Source organism: Brachionichthys hirsutus, chromosome 1, assembly GCF_040956055.1.
Source record: "Brachionichthys hirsutus isolate HB-005 chromosome 1, CSIRO-AGI_Bhir_v1, whole genome shotgun sequence".
In the NCBI taxonomy this organism is placed as follows: Eukaryota; Metazoa; Chordata; class Actinopteri; order Lophiiformes; family Brachionichthyidae; genus Brachionichthys; species Brachionichthys hirsutus.
Window position 1 is genome coordinate 12387547 of NC_090897.1, and position 26357 is coordinate 12413903.

A 26357-nucleotide genomic window follows, 5' to 3' on the forward strand; every position below is an offset into this window, starting at 1 on the left:
CGGATGACTCTGAAAAACAACAAAACTTTACCGAGGACATCCGGAGGAAACGCTCGCAGAGGGGATTCTTTCGCGTCGGTGATTAAACTTTGTTCGCGTTGAATACGCGACACTGAGGTGGCCTGTGATGAATGTGATTCAAAAAAAAAAAAAAAAATACCTCAGGAGGGATGAAGTATAGGTGGGACTAGTTTCTCAGGCGGAGGAGCACTACACCCACACGGCACCGGACTACCGGTACGCAGATCGCTGCTGAGCTCCAGCCCCGACAGATCGACCGCGATCAGGCTGGAAGGGTTTAACTCCGGACCTTCGCGTGGCGTTTCATAAACAACGAGTCCGTCCGCCGCTAAACACGCATTTTATCCCCCGCCATTTGGACCCTTTGACGGCCTGGCCCGCTGCCACCGTGCTCCGCGGACTGATTGGACACTGGGGCAGGGACTCGAACTGAACTCGGAACATGTCAATTCTGCCCTTCACCCCCCCCATCGTCAAAAGACTCCTGGGCTGGAAGAAGGGCGAGCAGAACGGCCAGGAGGAGAAATGGTGCGAGAAGGCGGTGAAGAGTCTGGTGAAGAAGCTGAAGAAGACGGGGCAGCTGGACGAGCTGGAGAAGGCCATCACCACGCAGAGCATCAACACGAAGTGCATCACCATTCCACGGTAACTACTAAAATCAGCGTCCGAGCCGGCACAGGGGCCCGCTAATCGATACATGTACGCCATCAAGCCCGGCGGTGTTACGCAGAACTCCGTCCGGGTGTCTGCGAGCTGTGGAACGGAACGCCGTGCGTGTTAAACACTAGTTTAAATGCTCGGCCTTTCCACTTCGCGTGTCCGTTCTAGCTGTCAAGAGTTTCTAAATGTGCTTTCTTAAACGTTTATTACACAGAAAGTCGACGCTTATAACGCGTTATTAACGTATGCTTGCGTAGCTGGGCTTTAGGTTATAACTATACTTCTGTAGCGTTTAACTCTATCTGATATAGCTTTGCTTGAAAGGGGGGGGGGGGGGGGGGCATGCAATGCAGAATACACACATTGAGTTCAAGTTATATAACTCGGCCTTAATCTGGGCTGTGGGTTTAGTGCGGTGGAGGCGAGCCTGCTTCTTCTTGTGCCTCTTTGATGTCGTTTTTCTATCCGTACATTATCGTCAGCATGAACTCAAGCCAGACGCGTAATCTCACATCACTGCTCATGGATTGAGGGAGTCGGATTTGTTGAAAGCAGGCTTTCCCCTCCCTTCATGGCTGAAGAGGCTGATTGGAAAGAGACGTCTGTTCCTCAGCAATATGGAGCGTATCGGTTTGCCTTACGTCTGCATATAATTTCATACACGAGCATCCAATGGAGTCCGGCGTCATTTTTAATTTGCAATTAGCTCAACTTTTTCCACGTGCGTTATGTCGCTAAGGGTACAACAACAAAACAGCAATGTCAAATGTTAGTTTTATTAGCAGTAAATCTCTCTAGCAACATATGCATTGGTTCAAAGTGTCTGTTCTTTTTTTTTGGTCGCAAATATGATGAATTGCTTCTTTGAATTATGCACCTTATTTCAAATTCTAAATGACGTTATAAGAGCTCCACAGTGTGCATTCGCCCAGTGTCACGATAAAGCTGAATCAGTAGCTCTCTAAAAAGATGAAACACGACATTCCTGATGAGCGTAGGATGCCGTGTGCTGCAGTAGCTTCAGTCGGGTGTAACTCACGAACTGCAAACACGTTTAATTCTCTTCCGTTCTCTTAATCTGCAAGTAGCAAAGTCCTCACGCCGTTGTTTGTGTTTACCAAATCTCAAAGGCTTGTGTTCTCGGTATAGATTTAATAGCATCCTGTGTGTCGCATGAAAATTGATCCCCACACAAGGCGCTCCCACATTCTTGATTGCCACAAGTGCGCATTTCGCAGCTTGCGCGGGCCCGGGCCAGTGTTCACTGCTAAGTCGACCCAGAAAGTTGAATAACATTTGCCATGATCCAGGGCTCATATTTCTCACCGCTCATGCAGAGGACGAGTGCATTAAGCTGACCCCAGATCAGAGCCGGCTGTCCCTGGAGAGCTGCTGCTTCTATTAATTCCCCCGTGCTCTGGCTCATTGGCAGCAGCAGCCTGCGTGCTCAGGCGTGCCCACGGGGAGCTCATGGCCTAGCTCTGTGACACATGAACCGTCGCTGCCCTTTTGGTGATGGTTTACTGTCATGCTGAGCACTTTGCATTGAGCCAATAGCTCTGTCAACCTGGTGGAATATCGGATCAGCTATTTGCTGGAGTCGTTTCAAGTAAGGTGTTGATTTTGGATTCATTCTGCACAGCTGATTCAGCTGCCAAATGTTCGAGGGAATACTTCCTTTATCAGAAATATTCCTCATGGGCAAATACCCAGTTTGCAAGAAATGTGGAGACAAAGAGTTGATGCAAGACAGAACATGCTTCGGTAGTTTGCCCATCTTCGTGAACGTGTCTCTGCGCATTATGTTCTATTCGTGACACGCTATCAAAGAAGCATGTTCAACAGTAAATATTTACAACACTAGAAGACCTGAAATGACTGCAATCTGTCAATGCTCTGCTGAAACGGAAATTACAGTCACAGACTGCGTTACACACAGAAGAGTTTCTCTGTATGAAGCATACAGAGAAACTATATTATCATGTGGGGGCATCCACATCGTCTGTGTGTTCAACGAACGCCACCTGAAGCTAAATCCCACTTTAGATATTCTACGGTAACTGGTGGAGTTGGTAAAAATGATTAGCATAAAGGTATAATGAACAGAGGAAGAAGAATCACCATAACACGGCCCATTAGGTCCAAGATGTCAAACATACATTAGTTCCAGTTATTAAATGTAAAGGCTTTTAATTTCCATTACTTTTAATGGGAGATCAGTAACAAAAGTGGAAACGTGACATTAATTGAGGCGCTGAGAAATTGTAAAAGGCATTTTAGATAGAAAAAAAGATGAATGAATAATTCCTGAAAATTACTGGTAGATTAATGCCGAATTAAATTCAGTCATAGTCGTACCGTTGTCCAGAACTACTCGTTCCTTTTGAGATTCATTTGTCTAATTTACCTAAAACGTTATTGGATTGCTAGATGGAAAAAACAAAAAAAGCACAAGCTGTTTACGACCTTTGATAAAGTAAGCTGTTTATTCAACATAGTGTGGTCTCTGGTTTAGGTTCATGGTGTCACAAGTGGGGCAGTTAGGAAGGGATACAGTTATTTTAGGGTTTGGGTTGTTTGTGTGGTTCATGCAGTCCATAGGTCCCCATAATTTAACCCTGGAGATGGAAAAAATGTCACTTATATTTTTACTTGCATTTCCTAGTCACTCTGAAAACAAAGGCCATTTACAGTTTGACAGGTTTTGTCTATCGCTGGGAGGCTGACGCTGCGCTCACCGTTTTAGGCACTGTAATTTTCTTTTTCTGAAAAACAGTAAACAAAGGTTTTATTTTCCAGTGTGAGTTTGAGCCTTCGTTACTCAACAACAAGCAGTTGTGGCATTGTGGCTTTGACCTCCCCCCCCCCCCCCCCCCTCTTCCGGAGTCCTCACTTTCAAAGCATCACTGTGGAGAGTTTATCAAGTCAGAAGAGTCTAAGTTTCTGATGGGGTGGATGCGGGTTCTGAAAGTAACTTTTTGACTCACCAGCCAAGTGGACTGGTGATGAAAAAACCGCTTATTTTTTACCTGCATCAATAATACATTGCCTTTTTGTGGTCCATATACATTAATATCTATATATTTCAATGAGATAAAATATTATGTTGATTAACATACTTATAGAAGAGTCCAAAACAAAGTTGAAGCAGAATAATTTTTAATACATTGACGAATGCTGCGCTCATGGAAACCGTTTATAATAAATCCATGAAATTGTTTTCCAGTTTCATGGTTTAAAAAAAAAGAAAAAGTTAACTGTAGGCTACTAGCAGCAGACTGGCATGAAGCGATGCTGTTCATAAATGTTACCCTCTGTTGGTTCTTGGGAGGGGGGTTGGTTTTGGACACTGGGTGGGTGTGAAGTCTGGTAGCACATCAAACCGTGAAAGGATCGCTCTCAAATGGCCTTTTGTTTTGTTATTTACGGCTTCACAGTGAATCGGCAATCGGCTCTGTTTTAGTTATATGTCGTTCAGTAAATATCTGGTTATACTTTGGCTGCATAATAATTACATTTTCCTATATTGAAATGAAATATTCACAAAGTCAGGGATCAAGTCAGCAGGTCAGATTGCTTCAACAGACAATGAGAATTTGACAGAGGAGGCCGCTGTTACTTTCCAGTCAGTTTCAACTATGGCATGATTGTTCTCTCAGCCATATTCAAGACAGTACCCCCCCCCCCCCCCCCCTAACCTTGTGCAAGTAGTTATTTTAACCTAAACCACAATGCTTCCCTAACATTAACCAATGGGTTATTTTAGCAGAAAGCATGGCCTTTCCCATACTCTTAAGTTTATGATTGGATAAGTAGAAACTGACACCTCACATTACGTTTACAAATCCATTTTTTAAATTCATGGTTGTTTTCATCACCAGTCTTCTCATTAACTTTTACCCGTCATGGAAACAAGGTATAATTCCTTTAAAGAAATAAAGATGAGGTGCAGTAACCGCTCTACTTGGGGAGAGCTTTAACTCACAGATGGTAGCTTAAGACTTGCTCCCTGACTGGATGTGGCTCAGTTTGTGGATTTCAAAATCACCTTCAGATAAATTAGTACCTCAAGACTATTTGTATGTGATGATAAATGTAAAAACCTATATAATAAGATGGGGGAAAAAAAAAATCCAAACATAAGTAATCATATCAACAATAATTCTGAGGTATTTTAATTTGATGATATTCAGACGCCCCTGAACACGGGCCTGCATCACATCATCATGGTCACGCTTCTGAGAAAACATCTGGGAGAAACGCTCCAATCAGGAGTTTTGTTTTAAATGCCCACCCTGAATGTCGAACTACTTTTATACATGGAAATTCTGCTGGTAAGGTGTTTTCCTTTAGGTGTGAAAGTGATGTGTATTTTCACACAGCCCGGGGGATTGGATTCCTCTCTTCTACTGCCCTGACTTTCTCTGAGTTTGTTCAATCTCTGTGGATTGCTTTCATCTCATCTGCATACATCCCCCCTGGGAAAGGACCAGTCTGATTCACACACTGCTGCATGTCAGGGCAGGAAGGAGGGAGTGAAGGAGTACCGTAACAGAAATAAAAGATGTGATGAAAAGGCGGTCAGGAAAGAAGGCAGCAAGGTAGAACGCACCGACATAATATGTTAAGCATACTAATCTGTTTTTGCTCAAGAAGTAACTCTGGAATTCCTTCTCAGGCTGATAGGATTTTGGTGATTACATTAAATATACAAGGCTACTCACAGAAAGTATAAATTGGTATCACTATGTGTCCTACTCAGATAGTAGGTAGATGAAAAGATGCATTCAGTTGACATGCCATCCATGGATTCCTTCATTGATCAGTTGAACCTTGATTATTTAGAAGTAGACAAAATAAAACTGCATATTTTTTAGTGATCGACCAATATGGGATTTTTATGGCCAATATGGATTGTTAGTAGTCAAGGAGGCTGATAATCGATATTTGGAGCCGATATCAGTCAAAATGCCGATTATCGGCCGATAATCGGTCGATCCCTAATCTTTTTAACATCTTATCTGGAACATAAACCGATTTAAGTTTGTAAGTCTTTAAATAGTCACAGCCTTGCATATGATAATTATGTGATCAAAATATTTGAACTTAAACCTTAATTATTAAATGTGTTTTTTGTATTGGGACATCCTTTCTGATTTGCTCAGCATTTGATCAGCACTCTCACTCACTTAGGTAGCTTTCATGTTATCACAGCTGAGTCACCGTAGACAGCATTGTTCACCAGGCCGCGGTACTAGACAAGCCACATAGAGTTCCTCTGCGTTGTCTGTCTCTGGGTTGTTTTTTATAGTTTGTCATAGTTTGATTTGTTTGATACTTCTATAAGTCAAGGTGATACCTCTAGACATGGTTTCATAATGCTGCAAAATGTTTTCAATTTTATTGATGATGATGATATTTCCAATTTTTTAGATTAATAACAGCTATATTTTATTTACAAAAAAAATGTGGCATGTAACATAATTTGGCTAACTATATTGAAAGTGTTTTAATTGAATTCAAATAGAACTAAATGAAATTTGATGGTTTCTTCTTTCCATCTCGTATTTGTTCCACACAATTTTCCATTTGTTAGCCATATCGTATTTTGAAGATACTTGGGAGTCCAAGTCACGAAGGAAAGTAATGAACAACTACAAATAATGCGTCAGCGCAGAGGAATGCTGCTGGGGCCTTGAAGGAGGGTGTGTGCTGCTGTTTGACTTTCGGCTTGCTTCGGGGTGAAGGGGGTTAGAGAGACAACTCTGCCTTGACTTTGCCTTCTTGCTATCTGCGGGGGCGTGCGTGTGCATAATGTACTCACACAGACACGACACACACACAGTCATATGCACACAGACGCGTTCACTAGACAACAAGCTCGCCTTTGTACTCGTCTGATCGGCACCGTCGTCACTGCAACTGCTGTTTCTGCTGGACTTGTGCAAGAAGTGTTTGGGAAATGCTAGACTCGAAGGAGATGGAGAAGAGCTTAAATGGAGAGGCGTGTTCCTTTTAAGCCACAAGTACAAGTGAGAGTCATGAAATAAAAAAAAAAGAAAGTGACTGAGCACAGAGCAGGTACAAAAGTACTATGCTCCTGGGTTTGACAATAAATATTCTTTAAATATTCATCCTTGTAAGTACGCTGAAGAAGGCAGCATCAGTTCAGCCCACGGATCGTTCCCTGTGGACCATATTGCAGGTTGTGAGGCCATTGGGATTTTTTTAAATGAGAAATTTCCATTTCATGATGAGACTTTTTAATTGCCATTATTGTTTATTTTGAATAGCGACTAGGAACAATACAGAAGTGCTGCCTCTTCATTCATCTGAGCTGAGGCAGCTCAAAGTTGGACCCACAGGTCACAATTCGGTGCAATTCAAGGTTTTATTTGTCCTGCCAGATGTTTTTAAGATGATTTTCGCAAATTGTGATTTCTTTTTCAGGAAGGTTTTGAGAACGTAAATGGGAAATAGGGGAATTTGAGCGTTAACATTAGGATTTTATGTGAAACAACTAAACCTGTACCAGGTTTGAATGAATTTACCAAATCGACGTCTATGTTAACAGAGCAAGCTGGCACGGTGATTGTCAGGTTGGTGTGGTTTTTAATTTTGTATTATTTGTGCACAAAAGAGCTAATTGACTATTAGCAGGAAAACTAATCGCAGTCCCTCATCTCCACCTACATTTTTCTTAAAGTCCAGACTGTGTTATTTGTCTGGTCAGTCACCTGTTGGCTGGTTTCTTATTTCACATTATCCCCACACTGGTCCCAGAGCACCAAGAACTGTGATATCACCTGTGGGCCACAGTCTTACTTTTCTGTCACACTCTGTTCTTGGCTTTGTTCCTTATACCCCCACCCCCATTGTAAGAAAAAGAGAAGTCTGATGACTTTTCCAGAGAGAGTGGGATATGTGTGTTGCTGGAATATAGTCCAAAATCCAGATGTGGGCTCTTTGAGTATTCATGCAATCACACTGGTTGCTGCTGGTCCATACTAATGAAATACAGTATCAGTTAATTATAAAATTAAAACTGACCAAATTTAATACGCATTTAAAGTAAACATTTATTTCATCAAACAATTCATTGCTGAATAATCCATTTAATTTCGTGGATAAATGGTGTCGTTTAATCCCAAAACTTCATTGCAGGCCTCCGTCCAGTCAACGATTTGTCTCTTGCTATGCTGTTATTGGACTGCAGCGCTCTGGCTGTGACTCAACAGATTGATTGGCCAGACTTTATGAAAGGCACAAAGGCCATTTCAGCTCCGGAGCCCCGCCCCCCTCACCCCTCTGTCAGTGCCGAGACGGTTGCAGGGCAGGCAGGACAGTGGGACAGACGGAGAGGATGGAAGGGAAGGGGGGGGGGGACCCCTGTCACAGAGACTATGAGCTGCCCTGAGCTGTTGAGACAGTCTGCCAGGTCTTTTGTCCAGCAGCACCCCGCATGCCCCCCCCCCCCCCCCCCCCCCTCTGTGCTCCTAAAGGACAGACTGTAATGTGTATACCCTTGGAAGCACTTGAAACCCCCACATTCAGAATATATTCTGAATGTATTATTTCACCTTGTTTGCTGGCTTCTTTTGAGGGAGATGATATTGTGAGTTGTAAAATGTCCCAGTGAAATGCTTGAGCCCCGTGTGGCTGTTTTGTTCAGAGCCTCTCGGACCGGTGCAAGCCTGAGCACACACACATGCGCTCAAGAGCGTACATGTTAACTGAGGGAAACTGAGCATGCCCCTTGGCGTTTGTTTTGCCCCTCCACTCCACCCCACCCCACCCCACCCATGCGTCCCAGCTCAGGGGATTTCAATCTGTTCTGTCTGGGTCTGTTTCGTGTTTCATCTCCCATCCAAATGCACAGATAGATAGATAGAGAAAGAAAGTGAAGTTATTTTATCTCTGTCATTTTTTGCTGTGTGTGTCGTCAGGATCAGCCTCAGGTTATAGAACATAATGACGTTGGCACATTTATATAAATCTATATTAATTTGTCCCTTTCATTTTAAGCCACATCGAGTCATTGTTGATGAGGGCTTTTGTATGACTGGCTTTTTGTGTGACCTCGTTTACAGTTACTTAAAACGGAAATGTTGCCTGAACTAACTAGGGTTTAAAAGATAAGCAGTTGCCCTTTTGCCTCAGAGATTGTAATCTTTATATTATCACGTACTTTATTGTTTGTTTACATGTGCATGTAGGCTTTCAAATGACAAGTTGGCATCGTGTGAGCAAAAGGGGTGCAATTAATAATTTATATGTCTTTAAATTATTAGTCATGGATAGGAATAGGAAGGCTTCTATCCGTGAAGCCAATTTGATCATTAATGAAAAGTCTCAACTTCTCTGAACTGGGAATTTGTTTATTTGTTCAGTGCCAGAGAAAGCAAGACATTTGAGACATGACAGGGAACACACACAGAAATCCCACCAGGGTGTGCTTTCCTTCATTACACAGCTGATGCACTCGGAGCTCGAGAACAGTTTTTTGGCTTTTCACAGGATCTTGGGTTCGGTTGTTAACTGGCACTGTTGGTCTCTTCTTCTAAACAACAGGCGGTTGCTTGATGGAGGACCATGAGTCGTTTTATTGTGAGGAGGGTGTTTCTCAACAAAGTCTCATTTGGTGTGGCATCATAAATCTCTTTGATGAAGTGAGGAATTTCGATTGAGAAGGGCGTAGCGTCTGTCTGAACCTGTCCTACGTGTTTAATGTGCACAGTGTTTGGACTGTTGTTTTTGTATTTATTGTTGGAATGTATTAACTATTGATGAGAAGAACAAAAGTATCACTGAGCAAAACCAATTCATGTGTAATTGTTGAAATGTGTCTTTATTGCGTTACAGTGGTGCAATAAATGTGATTAATCTTAGTCCAAGGTAGGTACGTTTAAATCGGGTCATCTATCCAGAGTTCTGATATTGTACTCGATGAAGCTTTTTATCATTTGTATATTGCATGATCAATGACTTCCTCCCTAGTAATCGATGTTGCCTCTGATTAAGTTGAAGTAGGCCAGTCACCACTGTGTTTTGCATGGTAAAGTTATATTTTGTTAAATAGGTCTGGTGGATTTTAAAATAATCTAAGCAATAATAATCTTATTCTTAAACATAAAAGCGTATTATTGTAAGGGCCTCATACGACCTGTCTATCTATCGGGAACCGAAACTCATCCCAAATTACAGCTGATATCATCAAGTGCCAGGTACCTGTAAAAACCCAAAAACATTCAGTTCTGCGTATTGGTTCCTGCAAGCACATGTGTCAATATCTAATGAGATTCTATCAGTGCATCAGCGTGTCTATTTCTATGAGCTAACATGCAGGCTTAACCTAAAAAAATGTGAACGGTGGATAGCAGGAAACGAACAAAAGTATGGCTTCGCTCCTGAAAATCAATTTGCACAGTAAATCTGACAACACATTTAACGATGTAAATCTAAAAGAACGTGCAGTGCTTGGTGTCTCCAGTCTCTGAGCTGCAGTGTATCATCAGCCAGCCCTACAATCAGTTTTGATGTGATGCTATAAATTAGAGACAAATCTGAACAGCACCACAGAGCGTTGTTTATGCACAAACACAACTTCTTATTACAATTTATGGGTCGTTTTGTTGTTGCAACAGCCTCTGCCTCACAGAAATTGGTACGTCTCAGGTAGTTATCGGGAAGTCAGGAACTGTATGTCCTGTTTTAAAAGAAATTGGCAGGACAAAAAGGAACAGGATCGATCGTAATTTTGGGTTGGAGCTTCTTGAACAGACAAACAACAATGTTCTTACGTGAGAAATAAAACGATACCCTATGGGGGAAGTCATGAAGCATAAACTGGTTTTCACCACTCACAGGTTCATGATTTTGTGCCTGGTAGCGTGGAAATGAGCCTCCAGGGTTTCTCTGTAGTTTCGGTATTGGTAGGAAATGAAAACGCTTCATTTCGTAATTATTAAAGATTGATGATGGGGAATCTACTAGATCCTCACAGAGAGCTGGCATGAATGATGAAAGGTGAACAAGTTGGTCATGTGACCGCCTTTAACGACACTCGCTGGATATCCAGAGTTGTCCTGCATCGCTCATTTATCGCTTGTGTGTGTGTGTGTGTGTGTGTGTGAGGGGTGCGGATATGCTACACCCATCTCACTTTTCTCATTTTCTCCCATTGCAGAGTATTCTTTGTTTTAGTAACACCAGTAATAAGCACCAGTAATAAACATCAGTAATAAGCAAATGTTCATGGCATGGCCGTCACTTTTACCCTCTCTTCCCTGGGAAACATTCTGTTTATATACAGAACCACTTTCTTTGAATACATACTGGAAGGTCTTTAGCAAAGAGAAGGGCATGAAGTACTATAGGAGCTTCAGTAGCCATTATTGCCGCTGTATTTTATGCATGTCTGTCTCAGCCCACGCGCAGTCTAGCCACACCAAACACCCACACGCAGTGCGCTTACATCAGAACAGCCCTTTCTGATGACCTAACACACCTCCAAGGCCGTTTTAAATGGTTTATTTCCATTCATCTGATTCAAATCACCACATGAAGCCTAATTTGAGGATTGGAATGCTCTGTTGTTGTGGATTGTGTCAGAGTTAGTGATTGTGGTTTTATTTTTGATGCGTTTTGTACTTTCTGTCCTTCGTCAATCACTGTTTGATGTTTTCCTGGAGCTATTTGTGATTTTTGCCCGTTTCCAATGATTCCCTTTTGTCGCTGTGATTAAGTTGCAGTCTAGTTGCTAAATTGCTTTATTCTCTTGTTATATATTTGTCTGAAGACTTGTAAAACAACATTGTAAAATCGAGTCTTGACGTGGGTTTTCTGCCAGCTTGCAGCAGTAATTCAGTATTAAAATCCTGATTTGCTGGAACATTAACCACTAACAAAAAATGTAATAAAGTTAAAGGAACAGCTTTAAGAAATAATGACAATATACCAGTTTCAGAAAAACTACGATAGAAAAGAGGAGTGGAAAAGTAGACCCTCAAAAATGTGCCTAGTATCATTACATGCTACGACATATTTCATTGCCATTTGGTTTGTACTTCGTTGCACAGCAACCCGATGTTTTCCTATTTTTTTGTCTACTCTAATTAGACAGATTTCACTGTATTCCCAATACTTCAGTGTTGTTTAGTGTCTTCTTTCAACGCTGAAGTAAACGTAGTGGGCAAAAACACTCTTCATGCCCTTGACGTTTACATGAAGTTTTTTGATCAGATGCTTCGGTTTTCCATACCAACGTTGCACGTAGTGTGCACAGTGAGCAGCATTTCTATTTCCCCCTGACATATCTATGAAGAAACGCCCTGCTTTACTAAGTGGTATTGATTGGCTATAATAAAATGTTATGGTAAGCAACTTTAATTCTGTAACAGTAGCTACTGGAGCACTCATGTTTATAATCCCAAGAAATGGCTGCCGTCTACAAACTGAAGAATGACGACAGCGAATTTCCCTTTGACCTTTTTAATCATTAGATACCTATAAAGGATCGATTTGTTGACTTCAGAGTTTTTGAACAAGCAGACCTTGAGTTCGCATCAACCTGTCTGTATTTCAGCTTGCATTTTTCACTGTTCCTGAAGGCAGCATAGGCTTCCATGTTTGCTGCAAAGTTGAATTAGGATGATTTGAAAAATACGTGAACAACCATATCAAGAGATAAATGCTTTCCCATCCTGCTCCTTAGACCCAATTCCAAGATATGGATCATTCTACTGTACGTGTTCTACTGGGATAAGACATTACAAACACCATCACAAGTCCATCGAAAAAGACACAGCGCTGCTCTCTGAAACGCTTTGCTTTTGATTTGATAAACGATGAACTGTTTTCATTGATATCATCTGTAGACGACAATCAATACGCTATTAACGAGTGAGCTTGTGCAACATAACGTTTTTAAAAACACAATTTGAAGGATGGAAACGGTTGGTTTTATGAACACTGAACGAACCTACTTCATCCTCATTACAACAAACTGCTGCTCTTGATCACTTCACTGTCTGGCAGCCTAAGGCATCAGCCTGCCGACGTTTTGTTAATCATTCCACTTGTTATACAACACAGATTGTGTGACGTCATTGAAGGCTTTTTTAAATTTATTTTTTATAAACACCATAGCCAGTACACACACAGCTGAGACCCTCAGTAAGAAGTAGGGCCCCAGCCCTGCAGTACACCACACCTGAGCGTGCCCTGTGTTGCAGGTATTTGATATACAGGAACCGATTTAAATATCTTTACCTTGTACAATTCATCTATTTCACAGGCTGTATACCAACCTGCGTTCTATAAGCTATCAGACGGTAACCTTGTAGAACAGAAATATCATTCATAAAGAGAAGTTATCACTTCCTGTCCTCCTGCCTGCAGGTCTCTGGATGGCCGTCTGCAGGTTTCACACAGAAAAGGCTTGCCCCACGTCATCTACTGCCGCCTGTGGCGCTGGCCCGATCTGCAGTCCCATCACGAGTTGCGGGCAGTGGAGATGTGCGAGTATGCTTTCCACACCAAGAAGGATGAAGTGTGTGTCAACCCATACCACTACCAGAGAGTAGAGACGCCAGGTACGAACGCTTGGGATGTTTCTCTCTCCCAGGTGGACACTATCATGCTTTCGAAGACATCCACAGGTTCTCTGTCTGCTTTACCATGCACGTGTTTATGGACCTGTTTTTATTTGAAGGGCATGTTCATTATTTTTGGTGAACATAGCACTATTTCAGCGTTTAATTTTAGGATTTGTGTGCCCTTATGTCCGTTACGCAGTGCTCCCACCTGTGCTGGTACCCAGACACACAGAAATCCCCAGCGAGTTTCCACCTCTGGATGACTACAGCCATTCAATACCTGAAAACACCAACTTCCCTGCTGGCATTGAGCCCCAGAGCAACTACATACCAGGTACCAGCACGCCTTCGAGCATGATTCACGCTGACTCCTCCTCACCGTCCTGGTGTAACATAACAGAAAATGAGATCTTGACCTTGAGTTCCCCCATTGAAGACCTCCTATTATAAAATCTGTTGGAAAGGAGATATGCATATTGATTGGTGTCCGGTGCCACAGTTCTGCATTATTGCGCTCTATCCATACATGCCAGCAGTTGTTACTTGATGTCCAGAGTCCAGACATCATCCTGTTAACCTTCGGGAAGAGAAATGAAGATAATGTCAGAGCAGAAACCGTGAGGAGTGAGTGCTACAGAGAACTAAGAAGTTGTTGAACAATCTAACTGACATTTTGTTGTATTTGATCATAATTTTGTGGCATTCTTCGTAGGTAAAAAAAAAAAAAAAAAAATCTTCTTTACTTCTCCTTTAAGTCTTAATCTTAAACTCATGTGCCGGTAATGATTTCCACCAGATCTATAGTGAGGGACGTTTGCCACAAATGTGATTTGTGGTTTTGTGTTTGTGTGTGTTGCGTGGTGGGCGTCTCAGAAACTCCACCACCAGGCTACCTCAGCGAAGATGGAGAGACCAGCGATCACCAGATGACCCATAGCATGGAGACAAGCTCCCCGAACCTGTCGCCCAACCCTGTTTCACCTACTCACAGCAACTTAGGTAAGCCCTGCGTGTCTGTGTGCGTGCCTTTTGCATGTTAGTAGAGTCTAACACGTATCTCCATTGTCTGTGTCCCGACTGGGAATTCTCGCTTTGATTTTGCTCCGTTTCTGTTAAAGGAAAGCAGGTATTGAAAGAAGCCTTTGTCTCGACGTCGTCACGCGTGTGTGTGTGACCCGTTTAAGAGGTCTAGACACCGTTCGCTATATTTATTCTATCAGGACAGGAAAACACCAGCAGCCTTGGCCAGAAAGCTACTGGTCAAAAAAAGAATAACAAACATTCATCCTGCTTTCTTTAAAACCAAGGAGAGGGAGAGGAAACATGGCAGAGTGACCAGAACCAGTGGAAGTTACTTCAACGTATAATGGATAAACCAGCTATTTGACAGTTTTTACAGTGTCCTACCAGGCTGAGATGATTCTCCACATTTCCTTTGCTAAATGCGAACCTGTCGGTTGTTGACATTTTGTGATGCAAGTTCAGGCAAATATTTTTTCTTTAATGTTGTTTTTCTTCTCCGTCTGCATCCACCTCCGCTCCTTCTCCCCAGAGTTTGTATCGTTCTCCTTCATGTTGCTCTTTTAACCTTGACTCGTGTCTCCTGCTCAGTTCTTTCTTTCTAAGCGATTTCAAGCATCAAATGTTATGATTGATGTGAATATTTCAGCTGCTCGACGAGCCTGCTGGAGTCGTGCTCTGGTTCCTCGCCCTCTGTCTACATTTCATTCTGGTTTGAAGATAACAAACAGCATCTTCCCTGTCTCTCTGGGTCAGACCTCCAGCCGGTAACATACTGCGAGCCAGCCTTCTGGTGCTCGATATCCTACTATGAGCTGAACCAGCGGGTGGGAGAGACTTTCTACGCCTCGCAGCCCTCGCTGACGGTGGACGGCTTCACGGATCCCTCCAACTCGGAGCGCTTCTGTCTGGGTCTGTTGTCTAACGTGAACCGCAATGCGGCGGTGGAGCTGACGCGTCGGCACATCGGTAGGACACACATGGTTCTGTTCTCACGCCTGTGATTACACTCTGTGTATTTGTTGTGCCATTATGGCATTGCCTTCTGAGCTAAGAGGTCATGCTTCTGTCTCTGTGTGCTACCAGGCCGTGGAGTGCGGCTGTATTACATCGGTGGGGAAGTGTTTGCTGAATGTCTCAGTGATAGCGCCATCTTTGTCCAGAGTCCCAACTGTAACCAACGCTATGGCTGGCACCCCGCCACCGTCTGCAAGATCCCTCCAGGTACGAGAGTGATGTTCAAATGGGGGCACTGAACCCTAAATATCCATCTGTGGTTAGATCATAAGGTCACTGCCACCAGTATGAGGGAATCCATGTGTGAGTGGGTGAATTCTGCAGCAAGATCCGAGACACGGACGCCATTTTCATATTTGCTGATTCTTTCCTTCTTTAGTTCAACAGTTGTTCTCACTACTTTTATATTTCCTTTTCCAGTCGTATTACTGCTGCCTTTCTTTGTGTCCATGAGAGCTAAAGAGAACAAAGAGTAAAAACACACACACAAAGCGAATAATTAGCACACAGTCTAGTCTTTCTCCTATGGCAGGTCGACCCAAACTGAACCTACTCGGGTAGACTCCGCCTTCGTTCGTGTGTCTTCGGTTCGCCACGGCGCCACTCGTGCGTTTGAACTCCGAAAATCTGTTTGACTTCCGAGGCAATTTAAACTCCTTACCGAGTCGTTCGAGAACCGAGGTTCCACTTTATGTACATTTTCTCCTGTTATCAGTAAAAGGTTCCGTATGAAGTTCTGTTCCCTCAACCTTTGACAGATGGTTATCGGGTTTGGATGAGCAGCACAAAACAGGAGCAACATCATAAACGCTTACATTTATGATTCGGACTTTTGACCCCTCCGTCTACAATATAAGTGTTGAATTGTCTGTGACAACAGACTGAAGAGTCGTGTTAGCCAAGCTGTGATTCATCTTTCTTCATTTGGAAAATATTTACTGTGGCTGTATCCTCCTAGCAGAGCCCACGACTCCCCTCCCAGGATGTCCTCTGGAACGTTTTTCTCCACAGTGATCCGTTTCCTAACATGATTAATAACACGCTTTGTGTGCGGTAAGAGTGTTGCAAGTTTCCCCCCTAAAACATTGTTGACACTAAGCCCCCGTCACACATACGCAAACCTCCTCGCCCAAGGATGCAACGTTAGTTCTTAACTTCTAATAACCCAACTGACGTCATGAGTGTTTGCTTTTTGGTTGGAGACAAGTGTAGTAAATTTCTGAGCCATGTCTCATTTAAGCTGAAAGAAGAAAAAGACACTCCCCGTTGTTTAAGCATTCTCAAACAGCACGTAAGAACTCAGCCGACTCAGAGCGTGATCACGCTGAGTCAGCTGTGATTACGCTGCTAGGAAGGTTCCCCGAGTCTAAGTAAGATACATGTTTGATAAAGGAGTTCGTTCCATTAGAACCAGCAGTCATCAACTTAAAAGTGTTTCGTTTATTCAGTATTTCATTTCTAAAATATCGCTTGACACGAGAAGACCACGCAAGGACTGACAGTATTTCCTCACAACCTCGACATGAACTCTGGCGTTCCGCGTGAAGCCAGCAGCAGCAGTGACACCAGGGTGTTTGTCTCTCGCCTCTCCGGTAGGATGTAACCTGAAGATATTCAACAACCAGGAGTTTGCTGCCCTGCTGGCCCAGTCGGTCAACCAGGGCTTTGAGGCGGTGTACCAGCTCACCAGGATGTGCACCATCCGAATGAGCTTTGTCAAGGGATGGGGAGCTGAGTACAGGTGAGCTGGAGTTAAGGGTCAGCTGTGGGTTAGTGGGGAAGCACTCCCTCTTGTGTTAAACGGTGCAGCAGACGACGGAAACCACATTTTAAGTCCCGTTGTGCAAAGATCACATTCTTAGATCAGGCTGCTATATAAACACAGACGACAGCAACAAGCGGAATGTGAATCACATCCACAATCCAGCCCCCCCCCCACCCCCACCCTATGACATCATCAAACACATGTGCTGTGTCAAAACAGAGCTGTCAGACTTTTCCTCTTCATCCCCTGTTTTCCATTCATGATTCACCGACTCACTGATAGTAAGAAAGGAGGAGATGGAACAAACGCAGCAGAAAGTTGGCTCAGGAGGAGGAGGAGGGTTTCCTCTCGGGGGGGGGGGGGCTTTGTGTGTCTGCCCACCTCCCAGACTAAATTCTGACATGTGGAGACACTTAAAAGCAGGATTTAGGCTACTGGACCAATCAGACGCTCCTTCTCGACCCCCAGCCTTCACTCTGTCCTTTCCCACGCTTCACGTTGTTTGTTTCCAAACTTTCACCTGTTCTTTATAAATCTACTACAAAATAGGCACAAAAGTGAAGAGATAAATGTAAAGTCCCAACAAAGTCAGAGATGCTTTGTAGCGTAACCCCCTTTTGTTCTGGAACGACTTCCTCTGTGCTCATTGTCTGGTTCTGCTCCCCTTGCGTGTCTCCCAGGCGGCAAACGGTGACCAGCACCCCCTGCTGGATCGAGCTGCACCTGAACGGCCCCCTGCAGTGGCTCGACAAGGTTCTCACACAAATGGGCTCCCCCAGCATCCACTGCTCCAGCGTCTCCTAGGGAGCCCTTCATCACCCGCTATCTGAACAGCACGTCTCCCGTCGGCGACTAAAAACACACAGACTGTAAAACGCACGAGAATGGCTTCATAGCGACACAAAGACGGCGAGCCCGCTCCTCTCCACCAGCTGCCCGAGCACGTTTCATGCACGATATCTGAGGCAAGAGTGCCGTAAAAGCAGCGCCGTGCTAGCATGAACTCCACATTCGGTCTCGATTGATTTTAATCTTCGCCACCTAATTGATTGAAAGGCTACAGCCGGAAACTTCTTTTTTATCAATGAAGAGATTCTGGGTTTGGCCTTCCTCTTTTTTTTTTATGATTTTTACACTTAGTGTTGAGATTCTAAAGGTGAACATTTGTTTTAAAAATGAATTGCATGTTTAACTCGTCAACATTTTGTAACAGGTGTTGTATTATTTGAAATGCATTTCACTTGACCTTGTCTCTGTATTTGGGCATTTGATATCTTATGAAGACATTTACAAATGTGACCCAGTGACGATGTCATGGAAATGTTTGAAGCACCATTCGTAAGCAGCAGTGTGTGAAGGATTACACCGCAAGTCCGGCACGTTTATGCAGCCTGTGCTACTCTGACAAGACAAACATCACAGCGCAGTTCCGACAGAAACAGATGACAAAGGAAGTCACCGGTCGCCGTTCCGGTAAAACCTTTTTTCCCCTTTGAAAAATGAACCAATACAGTGATTTGAATTTTGGGCCAGACGACAAAGAATTATGATGCAGCAGACTGGAGGTACAGGTCTTTAAATACATGTATGAGTACTTAAAGACATGCATGAGTACTTACAGTGGTTCATCAAAGGTCACGAGGAGGATGATGCACTTTTGTAAAATGTTAATATTCAGTATATTGAGGGGCAGTTGTTGTTCACAGCTGCCCCTGTCCTTGTCAGAGCTGTATTTATCCTGCATTCATTTCAGGAAGCTTTGCCAATTGACAAAATACTTTTGCAGCATTTTATCATTTTAGTTGGTAGGAATGTAATAGGCGCTCGCAAAGGACTTGGAAACATCTCACTTGCTGCAAACCTTTCGTTAAACTACAATCGAACACATGGCGTAGTCAGATTTAGTGTGTTGTGCGTTCTCTGTGTGAAGAGAACAGCGAGATGCCTTTGCTTTTAGACTTTCTCTCGCAGCAGTGCCAGCGTTAGTCTTACTTTTATCCATCTCTAATGTTGACTTTTTGCACACTCAGGACCGTAAAAAAAAAAAAAAAAAGCAAACTGTTAAATTATGTACAGAAATGATTGAAAAGGACAGAAGCATGAGTCTTGAAACTTTAAATTATATTTTGCTACCAATTATTTTTCTAGGAGAATAAGGTGTTGGGTAACACGGCGGTGACTTTTTCTGACCCAAGTGTTATTGCATGACGTGACAGGAATTACTGCGAGCATGTATGGGAATAGGAACCGTGCATTATTTTGTACTTGTAAAGATAAACAGTGTCAGTACCATGCGGCTTTTTACAAAGGGAAACCTTTAGGTGGAAGCGTGTACATAGCTTTAGTAGCTTTAAAAATCTCAAAGTGTTCCCGTTGTTTAGGCCGATGTTCGTACAGTTGCCTGCATGTGTCATAGTCAGACCGTTAACCTGCAGAATGTCGCAGGTTTCGTAAACAGGAACAAAAAAGGAGGCTCCAAAGAGTTAATTATATATTCAAAGACTTATCACAGAAAAAAGAGAGCCTAGTTTCCTTAGCTTTGGTCCTGTTTCCTCTCCGCCACCCGCTGTGGTGGAAGCGGATTGATTTCCTTCTGGTTCTGTAACAGACAAAGACGCAGTGGGTGCAGGTTGATGTTATTTGGATCCTTTTTTAGAGTACTTATTTAGGTTATCCCAGCTTTTGATGTTTATGCTAGCCCAGTGGTGCTAATCTTCAACGTTGTAGGAACTGGAGATAACCACAAAGCCATGAGGGTTTCCTCTTCAAGCAGATTTTGCTCTCTGCTCGATGGCGATGGTGATGGTGATGACTTCATCAGCCGGTAGTGTGAGATTGTTTCAGAAACAGTAGTATCTACCAATCTGAGGCGGGACGTGTTTTTTGTGGAGTTTCTGATGTCCTTGAAGGCAGCAGTCCTGATCTTGCAGGTTCTTTGTAATTACCCAGTAGGGAACATTTTGCAAGCAAATTTGTAATTTTTATACACTCTTCGAGTGATATTTTGCTTTTCCCCATTATTAAAATTGTCCATTGTGTTAGTTTATAGCCATGATTTGTGCTTTTGTGTGCTCAGTCGGTCTTTTATTTTTTAGATATCTTGTATAAAATTATACACTTTATTTTTCTCTGTCCATAAGACGTTAAACGTTGTGCTTTATATTTTGTTTATTATTGTCGGTCTATAAATAAAATATATATCTTGTGGTGATACTTCATGCTTCATTCTTCTTATTTTAATTGAACACAAATGATCCACGTTGACTGATTCCACTTTAGAGGAGACAGAATTACTGCACCTAAAAGTAATGACTTTCGTTAGCAGAGAAGAGTTTAAAGACATTCTTACCAGCCCTCTGGAGGCTTTGACTTTTGTAGTTTGGGGATTTCCCCGTCTCTGGAGGATAATTTGTCCTCAACGGCAGACAGAAGGCGTAATTACAGACCCAAAGCAGACACTCGTGCTTCTTCTCTTATTTCCATGTTGTACATTTGGGCCGTTCCAGTGGCATGGCATGTCTTTGAATGTGAATGCAGGCTCTGTTCCTACAGCCTTAAGGCGGAGGTGCCTGAACAACCTGCTAGTCTCTTCAGAAACCACTTCACTAGTCAGCGTTCCAGAGAAGAGAAGCTAAAGTTGGGAGCACGAAGGGGAACAAAGACAAAAGTTCAGTTCTGGAGCAGACACGCTTTGACGCCTTTTTTTCTTAGGATTGTGAAGAAGGTCTGAGTCCTCACAGTCTATGAAGTCTGGCATTTCACAGCATATTTAGCTTCATAGAGTTCCTACTCTTGTCTGATGGCATCCAAGGACGTCTCGTCTCCACCGCAGCCTGCTGTCGTCACAGCACAGTTCTCCCGCAGCCTCATTCCAGACAGCGTAGCAGTGAATAATTAAATGTCACGGTTTGTAAGAGAGTTAAACCCATTATAACTACAGTTATTAGAGATTGAGACTGGTCTAATAGTGCATGGCATGACATCCGGAGTTGCTCTAAGCAGATAACAAGCAGATGGAAGCAAGAAGAAGCCAAATCTTAGCTGTCGTGACACAACTTACTTTCTTTATGTCACTTTAAGTCTGGTTTCTTGGTTTGAAATATGCCAGGAGTCTTTATTGGCTTGTGAGTTGTAGAATGTATTGTGTAGAGAATTCCATATACAAGTGTTACGTCCCCTTTGCCTCATGGCGACTAAGGGAACGAACATACAACCAGATGTAACTGGTCATTTAAAGATGTTCACTAATTTATTTAACTTGTGTTAATGAATAACACAAAAGAGGGAAAAACTGCCAGCGGAAGAGAAGACAGGGCAACAATGGGTGCTGCTCAAATCAAAGAAAAATCCTAAGATATCTCGCTCAAAGGCGGTAACCACCTAACTTATATAATAATTACAGAGGTGAGACAGCACCCCACACCTAGTCTATCTAAACAGAATAGTTCTCCACTCTGTGGGTAGCAGCATCGAGTCTCTCTAAAACACGAAGCGCTTCATTAAACAGCATAAAACAGAACGAGAAGCAACTACGGCAAGCTGTAGGCCTCAAAATCAGCCGCCATGACTCTTGGATCTGAAATAGCTTCAGCTGGGACGAGTTCCTCTTGATTGGTGGATGAAGGCAGGATGGTCGAGGTCGTAGTCCACGCCTCCTTCGGTCGGAGCCACTCACGAGCCGGAGATCACCTTCTGTAATTTGCATAAATAACTTGGACAACATAAGTCCCCACAGTGAGTACAATATGGGGCCCGTAACAACAAGTCACACAATGCAGCGTTATATCTAAAGCTATTTATTAATCGTGTTCTTTTGAAGTTTCCCAAGAAAGTAAAATATAAATACATTTGAATAAAGCGAAATATAGAAGAAAGACTGCGGATTGGATCTTGCCCTTGGCTGTGGGTGATGAATCACAGTCATTCAGTAGATTATATTACCAGAAACGTTATGATTGGAGATAATGTATCATATAGAGATATATCAATTCATGTGATTTTGCCCAGAGAAAGGATCCAGACATTTTAATTAAGAGCTGCTGAGGAGGAGAAGGATGGGGCAGTTACAGCAAATTTTTGAATATTTCAGTCACAATTCTTCTGTTTGTAACCTTCATAACGTTTTATATTGTACTGTTCTTGAATATAAACTAGTATTTATATGTTAATATTATGAACACAAAGTCTTTGGGACCTTCCCATCTCTGGTCACATCAAGGAGGTGGCTCCAAATGAAAATGATAACTTTGTTGTTTGACTCTTTATCTTAAATAGCCTCCATTCTAATGACAACTTAGTTCATTTGATTAATTAAATTGTTTTATTTTAAGATATCAGGATTAATGCTGCAGCCTGATTCAACTGAAGTTAGCGCGGTACTTCCATCTGCTGGTTTCAAGGATTACTGCTGAGCACTGAACAATACGGCATCGTGATGATACTGTGGCTGCATGGACCTCCGATGTGTCACCGCTGTTATTAAGTTATATTTAAATGTAAAAGCTTGAAAGTATAATCAGACAGAATGAACGTGGGAGCCTGTCTTTTTATTTTACATTTACATTTCGGATTCAATCATTTTAATCTCCAGTTGACCTGTAATACACAATAATAAGATTTTCCTCATGAGAATAAGTCAAAAACTGTTCATGAAACATTTGACTGCCAACAATTAAGTTCTGACCTTGTGACTTTTGCAATTGTGGAACTGTTTTTCTTCTTTGGATGCGGTTTTCTGAAAAACTTTCAATATTAACAAAACTTTACCAGCACTTCTCTACCAGGGATGGATCTTTTGATGTTTTTAGAATTTTCAACATTTTATTTATTGATATTAGATATATTAAACAGCCAGTTAGGTCACAGAGCGCCACGAGAGTCTGTTTGGGCCCAGACGATTGCAGCCAATAGTGATTATGTGCAGCAGAATGTCGGAGGAAACATGCATCTCATCTGTTAATATTACGACTTAGGTGTTGATAAGTGGGCTTAAAGATGGACAGATGAGCGCTGTCAGCTCCGTCTCAGGGTGAAGGTCACTCTGGAGCGGGTGTTTGACAGCAAGGACTTTTTTTTGGTAAGCAAATCCATCTTTGCAAAGGTCACCATTGTTTTTTTGGCGTCACTCTCGTCACCTCTCCCCTTCCTTCATTTGTCTCCATTCTGGTCCTGCTTTCTGTTAACTCCTCCATCCTGACTTATGTTCAATGGTGCGGTTCCATCACCGGTCGGCCGCGGCTCCATCTGCCAGGTGGAGGAAAAGCACAGACGTGCGTTCGGCAGCCACCAACCCGATTGCACTGACATGGGTGGCGACGTCACTTCTGTCTCTGGACAGCAGCAGGCGCCCGCCCGCACACGCCAACCAAGACGGGCACCCACTACTCCCTCTGGCTGCCACGGGCCCTCTGGCTATCCACACTCACACACACACACCAGCAGCTACCACTATGCCAGCCAACACTCGCCCCCCCCCCCCCCCCCTGTCAGCTTTATTACGCTTGCAGGAGAGGAAGCTGTCACACTGTCTCCTCCGAGTAGACGTATTGCTCCAGCAACATCGATATGCACCTGGCCAACACTTATGTTCAGTGCAAAAGACATGCATTTAATATATTCAAATGCAGGCTGTTGGTTGTGAGAGGATGTTTGGTGTAGCGTGGAACAAGCAAAAGAGTTTAAGTTTAATTTTGCCCCTTGAAGCTATTTTCCGCTCCTTGGTGCAGTTTTTTTTTTTTTGTCAATATGCTCTCCCTTTCTCTCCCGATCAAAAACAAGCATTGCACCAAAAATCTTCTCATTTAAATGTGTCTTGGAATTCGCCAGTTGTTGAATCCTCATTTAAAAAAAAAGAAAAGAACAAAAATCAAAACACAAAGAGTTCAATAAACCTCATTAAACATTAAACCTCAAAGAACAAGGGAAAGGAATGATCGCGGGGCCGATAGAGAGAGAGAGTGGGAAAGAAAAGTGTTTGGAAAAGAGGCATTGAGGGAAACATATTTACTGACATCCATGGGCTGTCGCCGCTCTGATTAATGGTGGTTGAAATCCCTGCCTGGTGAAAAGGTGTTGTTGGGGTGTAGAGAAAACCCAGGCGCTGACCTGGAACTAATAGCATTCGACTTGAACAAGCTGTCCAACCTGAGAGAGCGAGCTCTGCTGCCACCGGTACAGCGCCCGACTCCAAGGAGGGGGAAATAAAGAAAAGTTAGGAACAAGGTAAGAAGGTTACCATGGCAACCTTCAAGCTCTCGTTCACTTGCTCTCCACAGAAACACAATCATTGATAAGAAGTGAGCACTAGATTTTAGATACTTGCATCATTGATGCGCTGTGTCGAAAGATCAATGGAGGACGCAGAGGACATGTCGTCTTTATCACTGGGACAACCTAAGGAGGATTTAGTCACACACGGTCATCTATGGTACCGGTAATTTCAGTTTGGAGTCACTATAAATGTTTGTTTAATAGAAAGTAACAAAGGAAATTCGATGTAGTCTGTTGGAAAAGCTCTTAGTTTCCATGAGCTCTCCTGCAGAATTCCCTTTTGTGCATGTATGATCTCCTCTTAGAATGTACATTGCATGCCAAACAGTCCTCGTGCATTTCTAATTAGCAAGCTGCATCTACGACCAGCTAATTCTAGAACTTGTTTTTCCAACATGCTAACATGCTCACAGTGACAGCAATGAAAATGCATTATCTCTTTATTGCATGCAACCATCTGTTGAGTTGTATTTTAGCAATAAATAAGTAATTTGATTTACAACTTTGTGTTTTCATCGTCTTTAATATTTGGTCTCACCTGCCTTGTGCCCCTCCCTTTTTATTTTTTTTACCCTTCTAGGATAGTGGGTGCTGTGATGTCCTCGACCCCCCAGCAGACCCAAACACCCACACTGCAGGAAGAAGCACTATCCCAGTAGCGCTTACCTCACCCATGTCTGACAGACAGTAACTGGACTTGGTCGCCAGCGAGAGGACTTGACCGAAGCGATTGATAAACGGAGAGATGTCTGACTCAACTGGAGGTGGAGAAAGCGGAAGCGCAGCAGGACAGGATACAGACGCGGCTGATGAGCCTCCTCACCAGGTGACGCCTTTATGCGGAGATGAGGGAGAGGAGGCATCAGAAGAAGGGGCACCTCCATCTTTGTGGGTAGTGTTGTGCGAGTCATGAACGAATCGTTCAATACTTGTGATTCACTTTACTGACTCGAGTCAGGCGCCTCGCGCCTGGCATTGCTGCACCTCGTATCTTCTTTTATGTTGAACTCACTTTATATTTGAAAGCAACCTCAAAGTGCACAGTAGTATAAAAAAACAACACAAAAATGAGATAAAATCAACAAATAAAACATAAAATTAACAAGCAACGGAGGTACATTTGTTTCTCTAAACAAGTATACGGAAGAGGTGTTACCTGTGGATGATGAGGAGTATATATATATTTTTTTATATATGATAGTATTTATGTTGAATATTTTGCTATAAACTGAATAATAGGGAAGGATTTTTTTTAAATAAGTATTCCACTTCTTCCTACTCCTTTTTTGAACTATGTGCTTTGTTTTGTTATGTCTTTTGTTTTTTTTAGCAGTATTTCTTTCTTTTGTATGTACCAAACATACATATTTTTACACATGTTTGAAAATAAAATTCATTGATTCATGTGTGGACTCTCTCCCACTCTCTCCTCATCTGCAAAATACAGTGAAGATTACAAGTTCTCATTAATCATTCATCATTAGCCACGATCACCACATCTTTAGGAAAACCTCTAAAAGACAACATTGAAAGATAAATTCCCTCGTTTCAGTGTCCATTCCTGCATCCTACTACGTGCCGGTGTTGATTCATTTCATGCAAACAGGTCAACTCAACATAAAAAAAGCAAACACAACACCTGCTCACATTTCCCCTGCAAAACACCATAAAGTAGATTTAGCTTTTAATAATTTGTGGCGTATTTTCCAGGAACGTCGCCCCTGCCAGGGTTGTTTTTTTGCTGAGGGCAACAGCAAGCCCAACAGCTGGGACATAATGAAGCTTTCAGGCGCTTGTTCTCCCATCGTGTAGCGCCAGCCCCTGTCTGCTTCCACCAGATGTTCCATGTTTTTCCTCCAAAAGGCTCCGCTGCCAAAAATGGGGATGATTGCTGGCAAAGTGGAAGCCAGCTAGCTCCACAGTGGATGATTATCGGGTGATAGTTGGGTTAATTGTTTATTGGGCGAGGCCGTGTCACTCGCTTGTCATCTTTTGTGTAGCCGTGGAAA

The 26357-nt window shown here is 42.8% G+C and overlaps 1 protein-coding gene across 1 annotated transcript; it reads left to right on the forward strand.

Annotated features, from left to right (window-relative positions):
• The first annotated feature begins 463 nt into the window (after positions 1-463).
• LOC137898348 (mothers against decapentaplegic homolog 3) lies at positions 464-17883 on the forward strand. Its single transcript, XM_068742378.1, has 8 exons — positions 464-666; positions 13081-13274; positions 13477-13611; positions 14151-14276; positions 15054-15266; positions 15384-15521; positions 16911-17055; positions 17760-17883. Exons 1-8 carry the CDS (start codon positions 464-466, stop codon positions 17881-17883), a joined length of 1278 nt encoding a protein of 425 aa, XP_068598479.1.
• The last annotated feature ends 8474 nt before the right edge of the window (positions 17884-26357 follow it).

Bases quoted from the DNA above. Each gene is read 5' to 3' on its own strand.
- LOC137898348 (XM_068742378.1), top strand. From the start codon at position 464: ATGTCAATTCTGCCCTTCACCCCCCCCATCGTCAAAAGACTCCTGGGC. The intron at 667-13,080 runs GTAACTACTAAA...TCCTGCCTGCAG, and splicing joins AAGTGCATCACCATTCCACG to GTCTCTGGATGGCCGTCTGC. The intron at 17,056-17,759 runs GTGAGCTGGAGT...CGTGTCTCCCAG, and splicing joins GGATGGGGAGCTGAGTACAG to GCGGCAAACGGTGACCAGCA.